General features: G+C 46.2%; 1 protein-coding gene across 2 annotated transcripts in view; it reads right to left on the bottom strand.

Annotated features, from left to right (window-relative positions):
- The window catches only part of NDFIP2 (Nedd4 family interacting protein 2), a 115814-nt gene extending 101625 nt beyond the window's left edge, over positions 1 to 14189 (bottom strand). The window contains exon 1 of one of the 2 annotated variants that reach the window (XM_044287066.1): positions 13956 to 14189. In XM_044287066.1, the coding sequence (XP_044143001.1) occupies positions 13956 to 13997 (42 nt within the window). In that variant the 5' untranslated portion in view covers positions 13998 to 14189. The remainder of the gene's footprint in view (positions 1 to 13955) is intronic. The other variant, XM_044287067.1, reaches the window with a different exon arrangement.
- Positions 14190 to 14720: the final 531 nt, after the last annotated feature.

Genomic DNA, 14720 nt, shown 5'->3' with positions numbered 1-14720 from the left:
GTAAAAAAAATATGACCTGTCCTATTTTTTGGACGGACAACGGTTCACAGACCCATTCAAGTCAATGGGTCCGTGAAAGAACACGGATGCACACAAGATTGGCATCCGTGATCGTAGGTTACTTTCATACAGACGGATCCGAAGAGCCGTCTGCATAAAAGCTTTTTCAGAGCTGAGTTTTCACTTCGTGAAAACTCAGATCCGACAGTATATTCTAACACAGAGGCGTTCCCATAGTGATGGGGACGCTTCTAGTTAGAATATACTAAAAGAACTGTGTACATGACTGCCCCCTGCTGCCTGGCAGGTGCTGCCAGGCAGCAGGGGGCAGGCCCCCCCCCCTGTAGTTAACTCTTTGTTGTCCAGTGCGGCCGCCCCCCCTCCCTCCCCTGTAGTTAACTCTTCGTTGTCCAGTGCGGTCGGCCCCCTCCTCCCTCCCCTGTAGTTAACTCGTTGGTGGCCAGTGGGCCCCCCTCCCTCCCCTGTAGTTAACTCCTACTGGTAAGTGACAGATCATTAAGCAATGCGCCGCACAGACCTGTCACTTACCAGTAGGAGGAGCTCCCGGCCGGACACAGACATCGCAGCTCGCAGGTAAGGCTGCTTTCACACTAGCGTTCGGGTGTCCGCTCGTGAGCTCCGTTTGAAGGGGCTCACGAGCGGACCCGAACGCAGCCGTCCAGCCCTGATGCAGTCTGAATGGAGCGGATCCGCTCAGACTGCATCAGTCTGGCGGCGTTCAGCCTCCGCTCCGCTCTCCTCCGCACGGACAGGCGGACAGCTGAACGCTGCTTGCAGCGTTCGGGTGTCCGCCTGGCCGTGCGGAGGCGTGCGGATCCGTCCAGACTTACAATGTAAGTCAATGGGGACGGATCCGTTTGAAGATGCCACAATATGGCTCAATCTTCAAGCGGATCCGTCCCCCATTGACTTTACATTGAAAGTCTGGACGGATCCGTCCGAGGCTATTTTCACACTTAGCTTTTTTTTGCCATTTTAATGCAGACGGATCCGTTCTGAACGGAGCCTCCGTCTGCATTAATATGATCGGATCCGTTCAGAACGGATCCGATCGAACGCTAGTGTGAAAGTAGCCTAAGTATGATGCTTCTACAAATTGCTAAGTAATCATGGCAACCAGGACTGCAGTAGCGTCCTGGTTGCCATGGTTACCGATCGGAGCCTCAGCGATTAAACTGGGACTCCGATCGGTACTCTCCACTGCCACCAATGATGGGGGGGGGAGATTTTAATTAGGAGGGGGAGGGAGGGCCCACTGGCCACCAACGAGTTAACTACAGGGGAGGGAAGGGGGGCCGGCCGCACTGGACAACGAAGAGTTAACTACAGGGGAGGCCCACTGGCCACCAACGAGTTAACTACAGGGGAGGGAGGGGGGGCGGCCGCACTGGACAATGAAGAGTTAACTACAGGGGAGGGAGGGGGGGCCCACTGAACAGCAAAGAGTTAACTACAGGGGGGAGGGGGGCCGGCCGCACTGGCCACCAATGAGTTAAAAACAGGGGGGGGGGGGTCATGTACACAGTTCTTTTAGTATATTCTAACCTGAAGCGTCCCCATCACCATGGGAACGCCTCTGTGTTAGAATATACTGTCGGATTTGAGTTTCACGATCTAACTCATATCCGACAGTATATTCTAACATAGAGGCGTTCCCATGGTGATGGGGACGCTTCAAGCTAAAATATACCATCGGATTGGAGAAAACTCTGATCCGATGGTATAAAAAGGAATCCTGACTTTACATTGAAAGTCAATGGGGGACGGATCCGTTTGCAATTGCACCATATTGTGTCAACGTCAAACGGATCCGTCCCCATTGACTTGCATTGTAATTCAGGACGGATCCATCTGGCTCCGCACGGCCTGGCGGACACCAAAACGACTATTTTTTTCATGTCCGCGGATCCTCCAAAAATCAAGGAAGACCCACGGATGAAAAAACGTCACGGATCACGGACCCCGCTTTTGCGGACCGTAAAAAAAAAAAAAAAAAAAAAACGGTCGTGTGCATGAGGCTTAAGACAGATAGTGATACTTCATAAAATAGTTATTACTCTACATTCCCCATATGTCTACTTTATGTTGGCATCATTTTGTAAATGTCATTTTATTTTTTTAGGAAGTTAGAAGGCTTAGAAGTTTATAAGCAAATTTTAATATTTTTAAGAAAATTTCCAAAACCCACTTTTTTGAGGACCAGGTCACTTTGTGGGACTTGTATAGTAGAAACCACCCATAAATGACCACATTTTAGAAACTACACCCCTCAAGTTATTCAAAACTGGTTTTACAAACTTTATTAACCCTTTAGGTTTTCCACAAGAATTAAAGCAAATTGGAGGGGAAATTTTAAAATAATTTTTTTTTGTTCAGATTTTCCATTTAAATCCAATTTTCCTGTAACACAGCAAGAGATAACTGCCAAAGAAACTGCAATATTTATTACCCTGATTCTGCAATTTACAGAAACATTCCATATGTGGTCATAAACTGCTTTATGGGCACATGGCAGGGTGCAGAGGTAAAGGAGCGCTATATTGTTAACGGAGGACAGATTTTGCTGGAATGGTTTTCAGGTGCCATGTCACATTTGGAGAGACCCTGAGATATCCCAAAATGTGATCCCATTTTGGAAACTACACTCCTCAAGGAATAAATCTAGGGTTGAAGTAAATGCTTTGACCCAACATGGCTGTAAAAATGAAAAATTAACTTCTTTCCCATATAAAGTTGCTTTAACCCCAATTTTCCATTTTCACAAGGGGTAACAAGAGAAAATGCACCCCACAATTTGTTATGCATTTTTTTCCTGAATATGGTAACACCATACATGTGGTCGTAAACCGCTGTTTGGGGGAACGGCAGCATTCAGAAGGGAAGGAGCAGCATCATGATTTTCTAACATGTAATTTGCTGAAATGAGTTTAGGGCCCATAACATTTTAATTTTTTCACCAATATTGCTGTATGTGGGCTTGTTTTTTGTGTTACAGGCTGTAGCTTTAATTGGTATCCTTTTTGTTTACATATGTCTTTTTGATCACTTTTTATACCATTTTTTGTGGAGGGAAGTGGGCAAAAATGGCAATTCTGTCTTTTATTTTTATTTTTTATGAGGTTACTCTTGTGGTAAATATTACATGATTGTTGTATTCTGTGTTCATACATTTGTGGCAATACCAAATTTATAGTTGTTTTTTTTAGGTTTTACTACTTTTTCAGCATAAAATCCCTTCTGTGTTAAAAATAAATGATATTTTGCATCGCCTTACACTAAAGTCCATAACATTTTTATTTTTTCTTGAAGATCCAGTGGGCCTGATGCATATACAGTGCATCATTTACACTAAGGTTGATCAGACCTCAGGGTCTGATATGCCTTAGGTACATGGCAGCCAGGACACCTTTGTAAGACGCTGCCATCGCTGCAGTGTGGTGGAAAAGAGAGGAAGCTCCCTCTCAAACCTATGGATGCCGTGGGCAGCTACTGACCGCGGCATCTATGGGGTTAAACGGCAGAGATTGGCGTCAGCACCGATTTTGGCTGTTGCAGCTGAGTGTTAGCTGTCAAGTTACAGCTAACACCCTCTGCTGATGGAAGCGGCTCAGGAACAGAGCCGCTGCCATCACACTCACTTCAGGGGGCATTATGGGGGGCAGTGCCACAATATAGGGGCATGATCAGGGTCACAGTGGGGGTCATTAGATTACCTGGGGCACTGGCGGCACAAAAGGGGGTCATGGCTGATTTCAGGCTGTGAGCCTGGAGATCACAGCCTGAAACCGGCATTTTGTCACTGAAGCGCTCCGATTGGTTAGTCTGCAGAGACTAGCCAATCGGAGCGCTTGTCGGCAAGGGACCACTCTGATTGGTCCCTTGGCGGCTGCCCTGGCATCTCTGCTCTTGGGGACACTTTATAATGTACTGTACGTCAAATGCAGCAAGTCACTTGCAATTTGGACGTAGAGTAACGTCCAAATGCGTGAATGGGTTAAAAGGGAATGTCATCAGAAAATGACCTATTGTTTAAATCACATTTTTATGTTTAAGATATTTAAGAATTTTTGATGATATTTTTAGTTTACCATGTCAATATCTATATCCTGCAGTTTTTACACTGGCCACTAAAGGGCCCTTTACACGGGCTGAGAATTATCGCTAACGAGCGTTCATAGTAATGCTCGTTAGCGGTGTAAATGCCCTGCCGATTACCTGATGAACGAGCAAGGCACTCATTCATCGGGAAATACGATCGTTTGTTCGAAAACAAAAATGATAATTTACCGGCAACAGATGCCATGTAAACACCATCTCCTTCCGGCAAATAACAAGTCCTTATGGGGAAGAGTAATGGGATTATTGATCGCTCCTCCCCATACATGTAAATGCACTGGTATCCTTCGCTAGCAAACAGCAGATTGTTAGGAAGAAACGCTTTCTTCCCGACAATCTGTTATAATACTGTCCCATGTAAATGGACCTTAGGCCTAATAGGCGTCATTTTTTGGTCTGTGCAGATCACTTTACTGCAGCCATCCACTTATCTGTCATTCTAATCCTGCCTGTAATGATACCACCTCTGCATACACAGAAGACAGAATCTACCATGCACAGTCGGTGATTGTCAAATCTTCTCTCTTCCTTCCTTGTGCAATGACCTCTGCCCAGATCACAAAACTAGAATACTCTCCCATAGAAGTCACTGATGTCCCTCCTGACCCTTGTGTCTATGGACCATGGGGCTGCTGTAAAGCAGTTTTAGTAATGCTTCTTAAATGCTGTTAAAAACAACTCAGGTAAGATGGCCGCCCCATAATCATGTTCAGGATATAGAAGGAAAAAAATCTGTAATCACATTAGAAAAAAAATGATATATGTCGCTATCTGGTTTTAACTGGCAGATAAAAAAAAATGGGCAACACATTTCCTTTAAGCTGACGTAATGGACATTTTGTCCAAGGTGCAATAACTCTGAACACCGTGCATGAGTACAAGAGAAGGATATTTCATATCGCTACCTCTAAACTATCACGAGCAGTCCAGCCATTATCCGAAAGAAACAGGGCGGCTAGGAGATTCCCTTCTCCTATTTAAAGGGAACCTGTCACCAGGATTTTGGTCATAGAGCTGGGGACATGGGCTGCTAGATGGCCGCTAGCACATCCGCAATACCCAGTCCCCATAGCTCTGTGTGCTTTTATTGTGTAAAAAAAACGATTTGATACATATGCAAATTAACCTCATATGTGTCCTGTATCCGGATGCTGGGCTCCTTTCCGCTGGACTCATCTCCGGAGCCCATGTCCCCAGCTCTATGGCCAAAATCCTGGTGACAGGTTCCCTTTAATAACCAAGAAACACACAATGGCTCTGAATACATCTCCATACACAGCAGGTTTCTCGTAGCGATGGGGTCCTCCCACACTCCAGAGACATACTGATAGGGGACTTAGAGTGTGAGCCTTGGGGACAGCTGAGCAATATGCTATACATGTGTAAGTAAATCCATAAACAGACGTGTGTCATGGTCTCTGGATACCAAAAGACAATGACAATGACAAACATCTTGTAAACATATGACTATAGCAGATAATGAATACAGTCGGGGCGTCACCTCGGTGGTGACACTTTGTGAATTACAGAGTCATTACACTTGTATCATCCAATCCGAGGGAGCAATCTAGGTATCTGTAACTCATGATCTGTATGGATACCATGAGGCACAGGTTCCCAACTAGTAAGTTTAAGGGGGCTCCCGGTTTCAGGAGAAAATCTAACCATGCTCAGAATTAGCCTGCAACTGTTAAAGGGGTTGTCCCACTTCAGCAAATGAGATTTTTTTTTTTTTTTATGTAGACAATGTTAAAGGGGTTATCTGGTAATAATAATGGATGACCTATCTCTAGGATAGGTCATCGATATCAGATCAGTGGGGGTCCAACACCCGGCACCCCGCCGATCAGCTGGTTGAAGAGGCTGGCACTCTTCCTAGTTGCAGCTCAGCCCCACTGAAGTGGTAATGATGACCTACTATCCTGAGGATAGGTCATCATAATATATTACTGGATAATTCCTTTAACAGAAGGCACTTATGTATTGCGATTCTCCATATTGCCCCCTTTGCTGGTTTGATTCATGTTCCCATCACATTATAGACCGTGTGTTTCCATGGTTACAACCACCCTGCAATCCAGCAGTGGTGGCCGTGCTTAAACAATAAAGGGAGAAGCACCGTCCTAGGCACACCACCTCGGTCCAAGGCCACCAGTGAGAGTTGGTGCCTTTTCCTATAGTATGCCAGTACGACCACCAATGATGGATTGCAGGGTGGTCGTAAACCCTGGAAACAAGCAGTGTATAATATGATGGAAAAAGAAATCAAGCCAGCAAAAGAGACAACATGAAGAATCACAATACGTTAGCATTAACTTTCTCTACATGATAAATGCCATTTCCAGAAGTAAGACAATCCCTTTAAGTATTTACCTAGCAGGTTCTACCAGCCAGGCTCTATTTACCCAACAGCAGCAGTGACGTCATGTTAACGACATGTGACTGCTGCAGCCAATCACTCGTCATTGCACCACTGAAGACAGTGACTGGCTGCAGCGGTCAGATGTAGATGTGATAGCCCCGCTGTAAATAGAGACCTGCTGGGGGAAGCAGGATCTGCCAGATAACTACCGGTACTTACTAGTTCTCTACTGCATGCTGATCCCAAGGATTGTTCAGTTTTCTCCTCAAACTGGAAAAGCCCTTTAATGCAAAAAACAGCTCTCCCGAACTCTAGCTATGACCCAACCGGATTCTAAACAGGTTGACTAAGATTGACTTCTGACAATGTTACTTTATTACAGAGGGGCAATTCATGAGGAACAGAAACCAGAGCTGCGTAAGGGCACATTCACACGGCGGGTTTTCTGCCAAATTTTGCGACAAAATTCCACAATTAAAAAAGCTGCACTGTGAACGTCCCCTAAGGGTCCTTGATACCTATGAAAGTGGGGCAAGAGGAGCCCAACAACCGGAAAGCATTAAAAGGGGTTGTCAAAAAAACAGACAAAAGTACAGAGTCCGTCAGAAGAATATATCATAAAAATAACAGATTTATTAAATGCAAAACTTACTGCAGATTTACTTTCATAGAAATCCAGCAAAAGTTCAGAAATTTCAATCATATAAATATTTAATATCTAGATAAGGCCCCTGTTTGTCAAAAAACGGTGATACTTAGATAAGATGTGAGGTCATCCGCGGAGGAGGATCTGACTCAGGAAATGTATAGACTTTTTACAAATACTAAAGAGGATCTGCCACCTCTCCTGACAGTGTCGGACATGGGAGCCTAGGGCCCACTAGTAAAGTTTGGTCTGGGGGCCATTGTAAAGAGACATGCAATTATTACCTGCTCACACAGCGGTAGACAGCAGCAAGATGCTACAAGATGATGGATTATGGGGTACCTACAGAGACCAGGAGAAGGCAGGTCCCTGGGGAAAGAGGACACTGGCTGGCCACCTTCTATACCTAGAAGACATCTCAGCCAGCTTCTGCATCTATACAGACCAGGGCATGTTCACACCAGTGCTGGTCATTGTCATTGTTCTGCTTCATTAGAGGAGCAGAACAACAAAATAATAGGAGTGCTGGACACGGCACATAACTGACACCAACCGCGCAAATCAGACCCCACTGTCTATAATGGGGTCACTTCGGCTTCCTGCTTTTTGGGTGTGGAAAGAAAAAGCCCTGCATGCAGGACTTTTTGTCCGCTTTTTTTTTTTGCAGCATCTGTGATGGAAGCCCCAAATGGAGCCTCCAACATAGATGTGAATCTTCCCTAAACGAGGTAGTTTTCTAGATAACCATAGGCTACGTAGTGCAGTCAGTCTACTGTACCATGTGTCAGTTGTGCAGAGGGTAGGGGACCAGGGGACCACCTTGCTCAGGGTGTCATTGTAGATTGATTTTTCCATTTTCTGATTACAAGGGTTTTGACGGAGGGAAGGGAAGATGCTTTCAACACCTATATATAAAAAAATTGCTAACCCTGTGGCTTTTTTTTTTTTTTAGGCAACGGTGTCAAGTATACCAAGAATGGTGCGATCGAGGAAAAACCTCCAGCAAAAGGGAACAACATGCTGATGAAAGAGGTCAGAGAAGGGCGTCGAAAGTTGTTCTGAAGGACAGGCAGCGCACAGCCATCGCTTGTCCCCAGACTGTCTAGTGGTTTGGCGGACGCACATCACTATTAGGGTCCATTCACACATCCGTATGTGTTTGGCGGATCTGCAAAACACGGACACCGGCAATGTGCGTTCTGGATTTTGCAGTCCGCACATTGCCGGCACTCTCATAGAAAATGCCTTTTCTTGTCTGCAATTGCAAACAAGAATAGAACATGTTGCGGAACGAATGCAGACCCATTTTGCGGACGTGTGAATGGATCCTTAACAAGCACGATCTGCCGCCATGGGTCAATCATCACCGAGTGCACACATCCACTGAGCCAGCACGGCCGTGTGCATGAGCCCCTATGAGGAAAGATTAAAAGAATTAGGCCTCATGCACACAACCGTATTTTTTGTCCCTGTCTGATCCGCATGTTTTGGGGATTGCACGCGGACTCATTTCTATGGGTCCGCAAAAAAAAAAAATATATATATATATATATATATATATATATATATATTTTTTTTTTTTTTTTTTTTTTATTACAGCACATGGACATCTTCCAGATGTTGCCCACATCCATGCGGCCGACTGCAAATTATAGAACCTGTCCTATTCTTGTCTGTTTTGGTGACAAGAATTAGCGGGGGGTTTTTTCAGTGCGTCCTGTTTACATTGCGGGATGCACACAGACCGCATCCGCACTTTGCGGACCGCAAAAATAATATGGTCTTGAGAAGAGACATCTAGGGGGGACATGATTAACCTATACAAATATATAAATTGGCCATACAAAAAATACTGTGAAAAGCGAGAGGAAAAAGTTCAGTCTCCGGAAGGGTCAAAGCTTCTTTACTGTAAGAACTGAGAAGCTGTGGAATAGATAGACTTCTTCAGGACGTGGTCACAGCAGGAACAGTGGACAGTTTTAAAATGGGTTTAGATGAATTCTTAAAAGTAAAAAACATAAATGCTTATGAAAACGTGTAGAAATCTGAGTCTCACTTCCTTCTGGGATTTGCGTCCCCACCTATCCCCAGGTTGAACTTATGTCTTCTTTTCAACTAGATTAGCTATGTAACAGAGAGCATTATAAATCATTATAAGGCCTCATGCACACGACCGTTGTTGTGTTCCGTTTCGCAAAATGGGGTTCCGTTGGTCTTCCTTTATTTTTGGAGGACCACCAGACATAAAAGGAATGTTAAAAAAAAGTCTAACGGACGCGGATGACAATCTTGTGTGCCTTCGCGTTTTTTAGTGGTCCCATTGACTTGAATGGGGCCGGAAACAGTTTTTTTTCAGTGAAAATAATAGGACAGGTTTTGATGGACTGGAACCACGGATCACGGACGCGGACGGCAAACGGTGCATTAGCCGAGTTTTCAACAGACCCATTGAAAATCAGTGGGTCTGCAGAAAATCACGAAAAACTGAGCAACGGACACGGAATAAAACAACGGTCGTGTGCATGAGGCCTAACGCTGTGAGTTCTTATAACATGAGCCGTGTTCAGTCTGGGAAACACCTCTGACACAGTATATTTCCCTCACTGAATACACTCGTGAGAATATACCTAAGGGCTCCTACACAGACACAAGCTGTGGGCCATAATTAAACAGTTATAACTATCCATTATGCGGACAAGAATAGGACATGCTCGATTTTTTTGCTGGGCCACGGAACGCACATACGGGTGCAGACACCACATCTTTTGTGGCCCCATTGAAGTGAAAAATGCGGATCGGATGCAGAACAAAAATACATTTGTTTGCATGAGCCGTAAAGGGAATTGTACACGGACTGCCGAGCAGGCCGCGTATCGGGGAGGAGCGCTTGTAGTAATGCTTGTTCCCGATCATGAGCCTGTAAAAGGTGCCAGCAATCACCCAGTACATAATTCAATGCTCGTTCATTTGGTGATCGTCGTGTCTTTTGGCCGCACCTAAAATTGTTGTTTCTGGACAGCAAAATGTTCTGTACAAATGGGGGTCTGTTGCCCAGAAACAATGAATGTGCATGGAGACAAGGGGCTGCTGTTGCAATAGCTCATCCCCATACATGGAGGCGATGATGGCCGAGTGCACCCCACATCACGGTGCAGACTCATTGACGTCAATGGGTCTGTGACCCACATGTTCCAGACAAAGATAGGACTTGCGGTGCGGCCACGCGGACCCAGAGGCACACGGAAGGGGGGCCACTGGAGCGGTGCTGCTGTAGCATTAGGGGATTTAAAGGATTGGTAATGGTAAGGCTGGTCCCCATCCAGAGAAGATGATTGGTGTATGTACAGGTAACTACAGCCTTCCTCTCACTGACGAGAAGGCAATTATCAGGAGCGTTTTATTCATTCCTGATGATTGACTGAAACTTCTGTCTGTGTAAAAGTCCTTTTACACAGGCAGATCGAGGGAGGATATAGGAGGTTGAACTCCATTGTTTGCCTCCATTTTGAAATGCAAGCATTGCCTGTAGGTTCAGATAAAGGACTGTTCGCACCATCGTTGCGTGCAGTTTGATGTTGTCTTTGTCAGTTATGGATAAACTATGCTGACGCGCACACCTCTGAGCGACATGGATTTCTAGTGTCATTTGTTTCCGTTTTCTGGCACAAGTATTATTATAAAGAGCACGATCTGCCGCCATGGGTCAATGGCTCCATATCCACACCACCAAGCTAGATAGATAGATAGATAGATAGATAGAGATATATATATATATATATATATCTCTATCTATCTATATATAATCGGGCACTGTAGGCCTGCCCACTTATTTATTTTTTTTACAAAAGTATCAAGTTTAGTTTAAAAAGGGGAAATTTGCTATTCCCCCCCCCCCCACCCCAAAACAGGACTCGTGCCAAAATCTGTGACTTTTCTAGACCAGAAAACTGACAGAGCAATAATAAGTTCCCCTCCATGGATTTCTGCCATCCCCAAACTATTAGGGAAACTGTCAATTCCATTGTATATTCTAGGAACTGCTTTCTTTATCCCTGGCAACAAACCTCACACGACAGGCGTGAACTCAGAGGTGTAATAATACGCTGGAGAACCCTGGGCTACACCCCATCATAAGCGATACAGGTCGGGTCAAAGTGTAACAGAAATGGCCTATTCTGCAATTCCCTGAAGTGGAATTACCTAAGATCACTTATCCCTAAGGCCACTTTCACACTGGCGTTTTGGTTTCCGTTTCTGAGATCCGTTAAGGGATCTCACAAGCGGTCCAAAACGGATCAGTTTTGCCCTAATGCATTCTGAATGGAGAAGGATCCCCTCAGAATGCATCAGTTTGCCTCCGTTCAGTCACCATTCCGCTCTGGAGGCGGACACCGAAACGCTGCCTGCAGTGGTTTGCTGTCCGCCTGACGATGCGGAGGCGAACGGATCCGTCCTGGCACACAATGTAAGTTAATGGGGACGGATCCGTTTTCTCTGACACAATCTGGCACAACAGAAAACGGATCCGCCCCCCATTGAATTTCAATGGAGTTCAAGACTGATCCGTCTTGGCTATGTTACAGATAATACAACCTGGATCCGTTCATGACGGATGCATGCGGTTGTATTATTGTAACAGATCTGTCAAAAACGCTAGTGTGAAAGTAGCCTAAGAGAACTACGACGTAGAAATATTCCAGGCCTATAGGCTTTAGAAATGTATCGCGCTCTGGAAATACACCTGCATACGGCTTTTAATAGGGTGCATTCACAAACTGCAGATCCAACCACCCCACACCGCAGTGCGGACCCGCTGACTTCAATGGGTCCGTGATCCACATGCTGTGGCACAGATCTAGAAGGGGGACCACTGGAGCGCTGTAACATTAGGGGATTTAAAGGATCAGTAATGGTTATTTTTTATGTTCCACCATTTCAGCTCTTAGGCAAGTTTCTTAAAATCCTGGACAACCCCTTTAAGACCCTGAAGCTGAAATAGGGCTGGATCTCCAAGGCATTTCTATAGCATGGAAAACTCCGCAGCCCTGGAGAGTCACGTCCGATGGAAGATCTGTACCAGGGACTCACTTACCACATGCTGGTTACCGCACTGGTGAGCTATTATGCTGGCCGTGTTTCTCTTACAGTACATTCATATGGTGGATTTTCATGCTGTCAAATTCCGCCATGCACACCGCAGCAGAAACCACCGCTTTTTCTGCCATGGTTGTTCAGTTTGGATGCCAGGGACCCGCTCGTGGCTTACCTTCACTGAATGCATCTAAACCATTAGTGGACAACCAAGGTGGCTACAAGTGGAGTCTGTCTAAACACCGCGAAGGGACATGTCTTAGCGCAGTTGCGGTTTTAAACCGCTGGCCCACAAACTGCAACACTGACTCCCATTGAAAACAGGAGAGACACCACATTGCCGCTACAGGATTTTTGGCACAATGCCTGCCCCTAAATTCTGGCGGAAAATTAAACCCAGTGGGAAGGTTCACACAAAGGGTCATTTATCAAACTGGTGTGCATTAGAACTGGCTCAGTTGCCCATAGCAACCAATCAGATTCCATCTTTCATTTTTGACAGCTCCTTTGGAAAATTTAAGGTGGAATCTGATTGGTTGCTACTGACAACTATGCCAGTTCTACTTTACACCAGTTTGAGAAATGACCCCAATAGTTTTTTGGAGGCAGATTTTCCTGGAGGTTTTTCAGCAAAAGCCATAAGTGGATTCTGTGGAATCGGAAGTATAAAGGAAGGATTAATATGTCTTCCCGCTGGATCCACTTCTGGCTTTGACCGACCCCACCCTACGGCTGTCTGCACATCCCGCAGATCACACGTGTTTTCAGGCGGCGTAATCCAGTACCAACACAGTGTATCCGATTAGGCAAATCTCATGTTCACGGAAATAGGACTTGCCGTACAGATCCTGAAATCCCCAGCACGTCCATTGCCTGTGTGATTTTTATTCTGTGTGTGCGGATTTAACCCCTTTGCAATGCGAGTGTGAGATCCACAACTAAAACGTGTGCGCAGATGTGGTGCGGAAAGGCCCAGAAATCCACCAAGAAATCTGTGCGGACGGTCTGTAAACCTGCCCCTGCATGCGGCCTTGGGGCTCCTGCACACGACCCTATGTTCAGTCTGCATCCAGCTCATTTTTGGGGGATAGGATGCGGACCCGTTCATTTCACTGTGGGCTGTCCGCATCCGCACGTATGTTCCGCGGCCCCTGCCTTTTGCTGGCAAGTATAGGACATTTCTGCAGGATTTTAAAGAGAAATGGAGGCATGGACTCAGACGGGATCTATATTTTGTGGTTCCGCAGTTTGCAGACCACAAAACCGATACGGTTGTGTGTATGAGCCCTAATAGTGACCCTCAGGCACCTAGTCCTAACCTCTCTACATCCACAGGCCGGTCCAAGCCTATGCCACGTACTGGGGCCTCCTACCAACTCCTCTCACACATGTGGTACACAGACAGTGATGGTACCTCACCATCCACTCCGCTGGGGCACACTGGGCATCTGGGTGATCTGCTTTGCTATTGTACGGGCCCTGCTGTACCGATCTTTATACCAGGACTAAGGGACCAGGCACCTCCCCACTGTCCCATAGTCCATCATTACACTGGTGTGAGGCCTGGGCACCCTGCTATACCCACACAGTGCCAGCCCCTGATGACAGTGACAGGCCAGGTGAGCACAATGGCAGCAGCGCACTGCAGCAGGCCCACCGCACTGCATCACAGACCACACGCAGATCCCCGTGATGTCACTAGTCCTCCAGGTGACTTACCACTTGGTATCGGTTGGCAGCCTGAAGGTACTGATGATCCATGATGTACGGGGTGGCGCCCAGCAGCTGTGTAGCCCCCGCTTCCTCTTGGCTTGCCCTACAGTTTCCTGCGTGACGGCCTCTGGCGCTTTCTATGTCACCTGCAGTCACTGTATACAGCGTTACAATATACACTGGAACCTCAGCTAAGGTTCGCTCCGCCTACCGCGGTTACCTCTGCGCCGCCTCCTGGGCGTGGCTTCCGGTTACTATGGAATCGCGATAACGCTGGACATTCCGGAGCTACGTCATCACGCATACGTGGGCTGAGGGGGAGGTGCGCTGTCCGGGAAGATGCTTTATTTTATTCCTACCTCTTCCTTATAGAATGGTTGTGTCTAAACTCCAGACACCAAACGGACCTGGTCGTTTTGCAGTATGGGAAATAGCCAGCTCTCTATGAGCTGTCTAAACTCCAGACACGGTACGGACCTTTTTGCCCCCTAGTGGACGGGTCCGGAACAGAGCTAGTGTTTAGCCAGCTCACATTGATTTGGCTAAACTCCATACACGGTGCGGACCTGGTCCTTACTAAGTATGGGGAATAGCCAACTCTATAGGAGCCGTCTAAACTCCATACACGGTACGGACCTCTTAGCCCCCTAGTGGTTAGGTACAGAACTATGATGGGATTTAGCTGATTCAAAGTGAATTGGCTAAACTCCATACTCCGTAAGGACCTTCTTAACCCTTTGTGGTATGTGATCCATTACAATAATTTTGCCA

This window comes from Bufo gargarizans, chromosome 3, assembly GCF_014858855.1.
Source record: "Bufo gargarizans isolate SCDJY-AF-19 chromosome 3, ASM1485885v1, whole genome shotgun sequence".
Classification (NCBI taxonomy): domain Eukaryota; kingdom Metazoa; phylum Chordata; class Amphibia; order Anura; family Bufonidae; genus Bufo; species Bufo gargarizans.
Note: the sequence above shows the minus strand (reverse complement) of the source record. Positions and strands in the feature narration are given on the sequence as shown.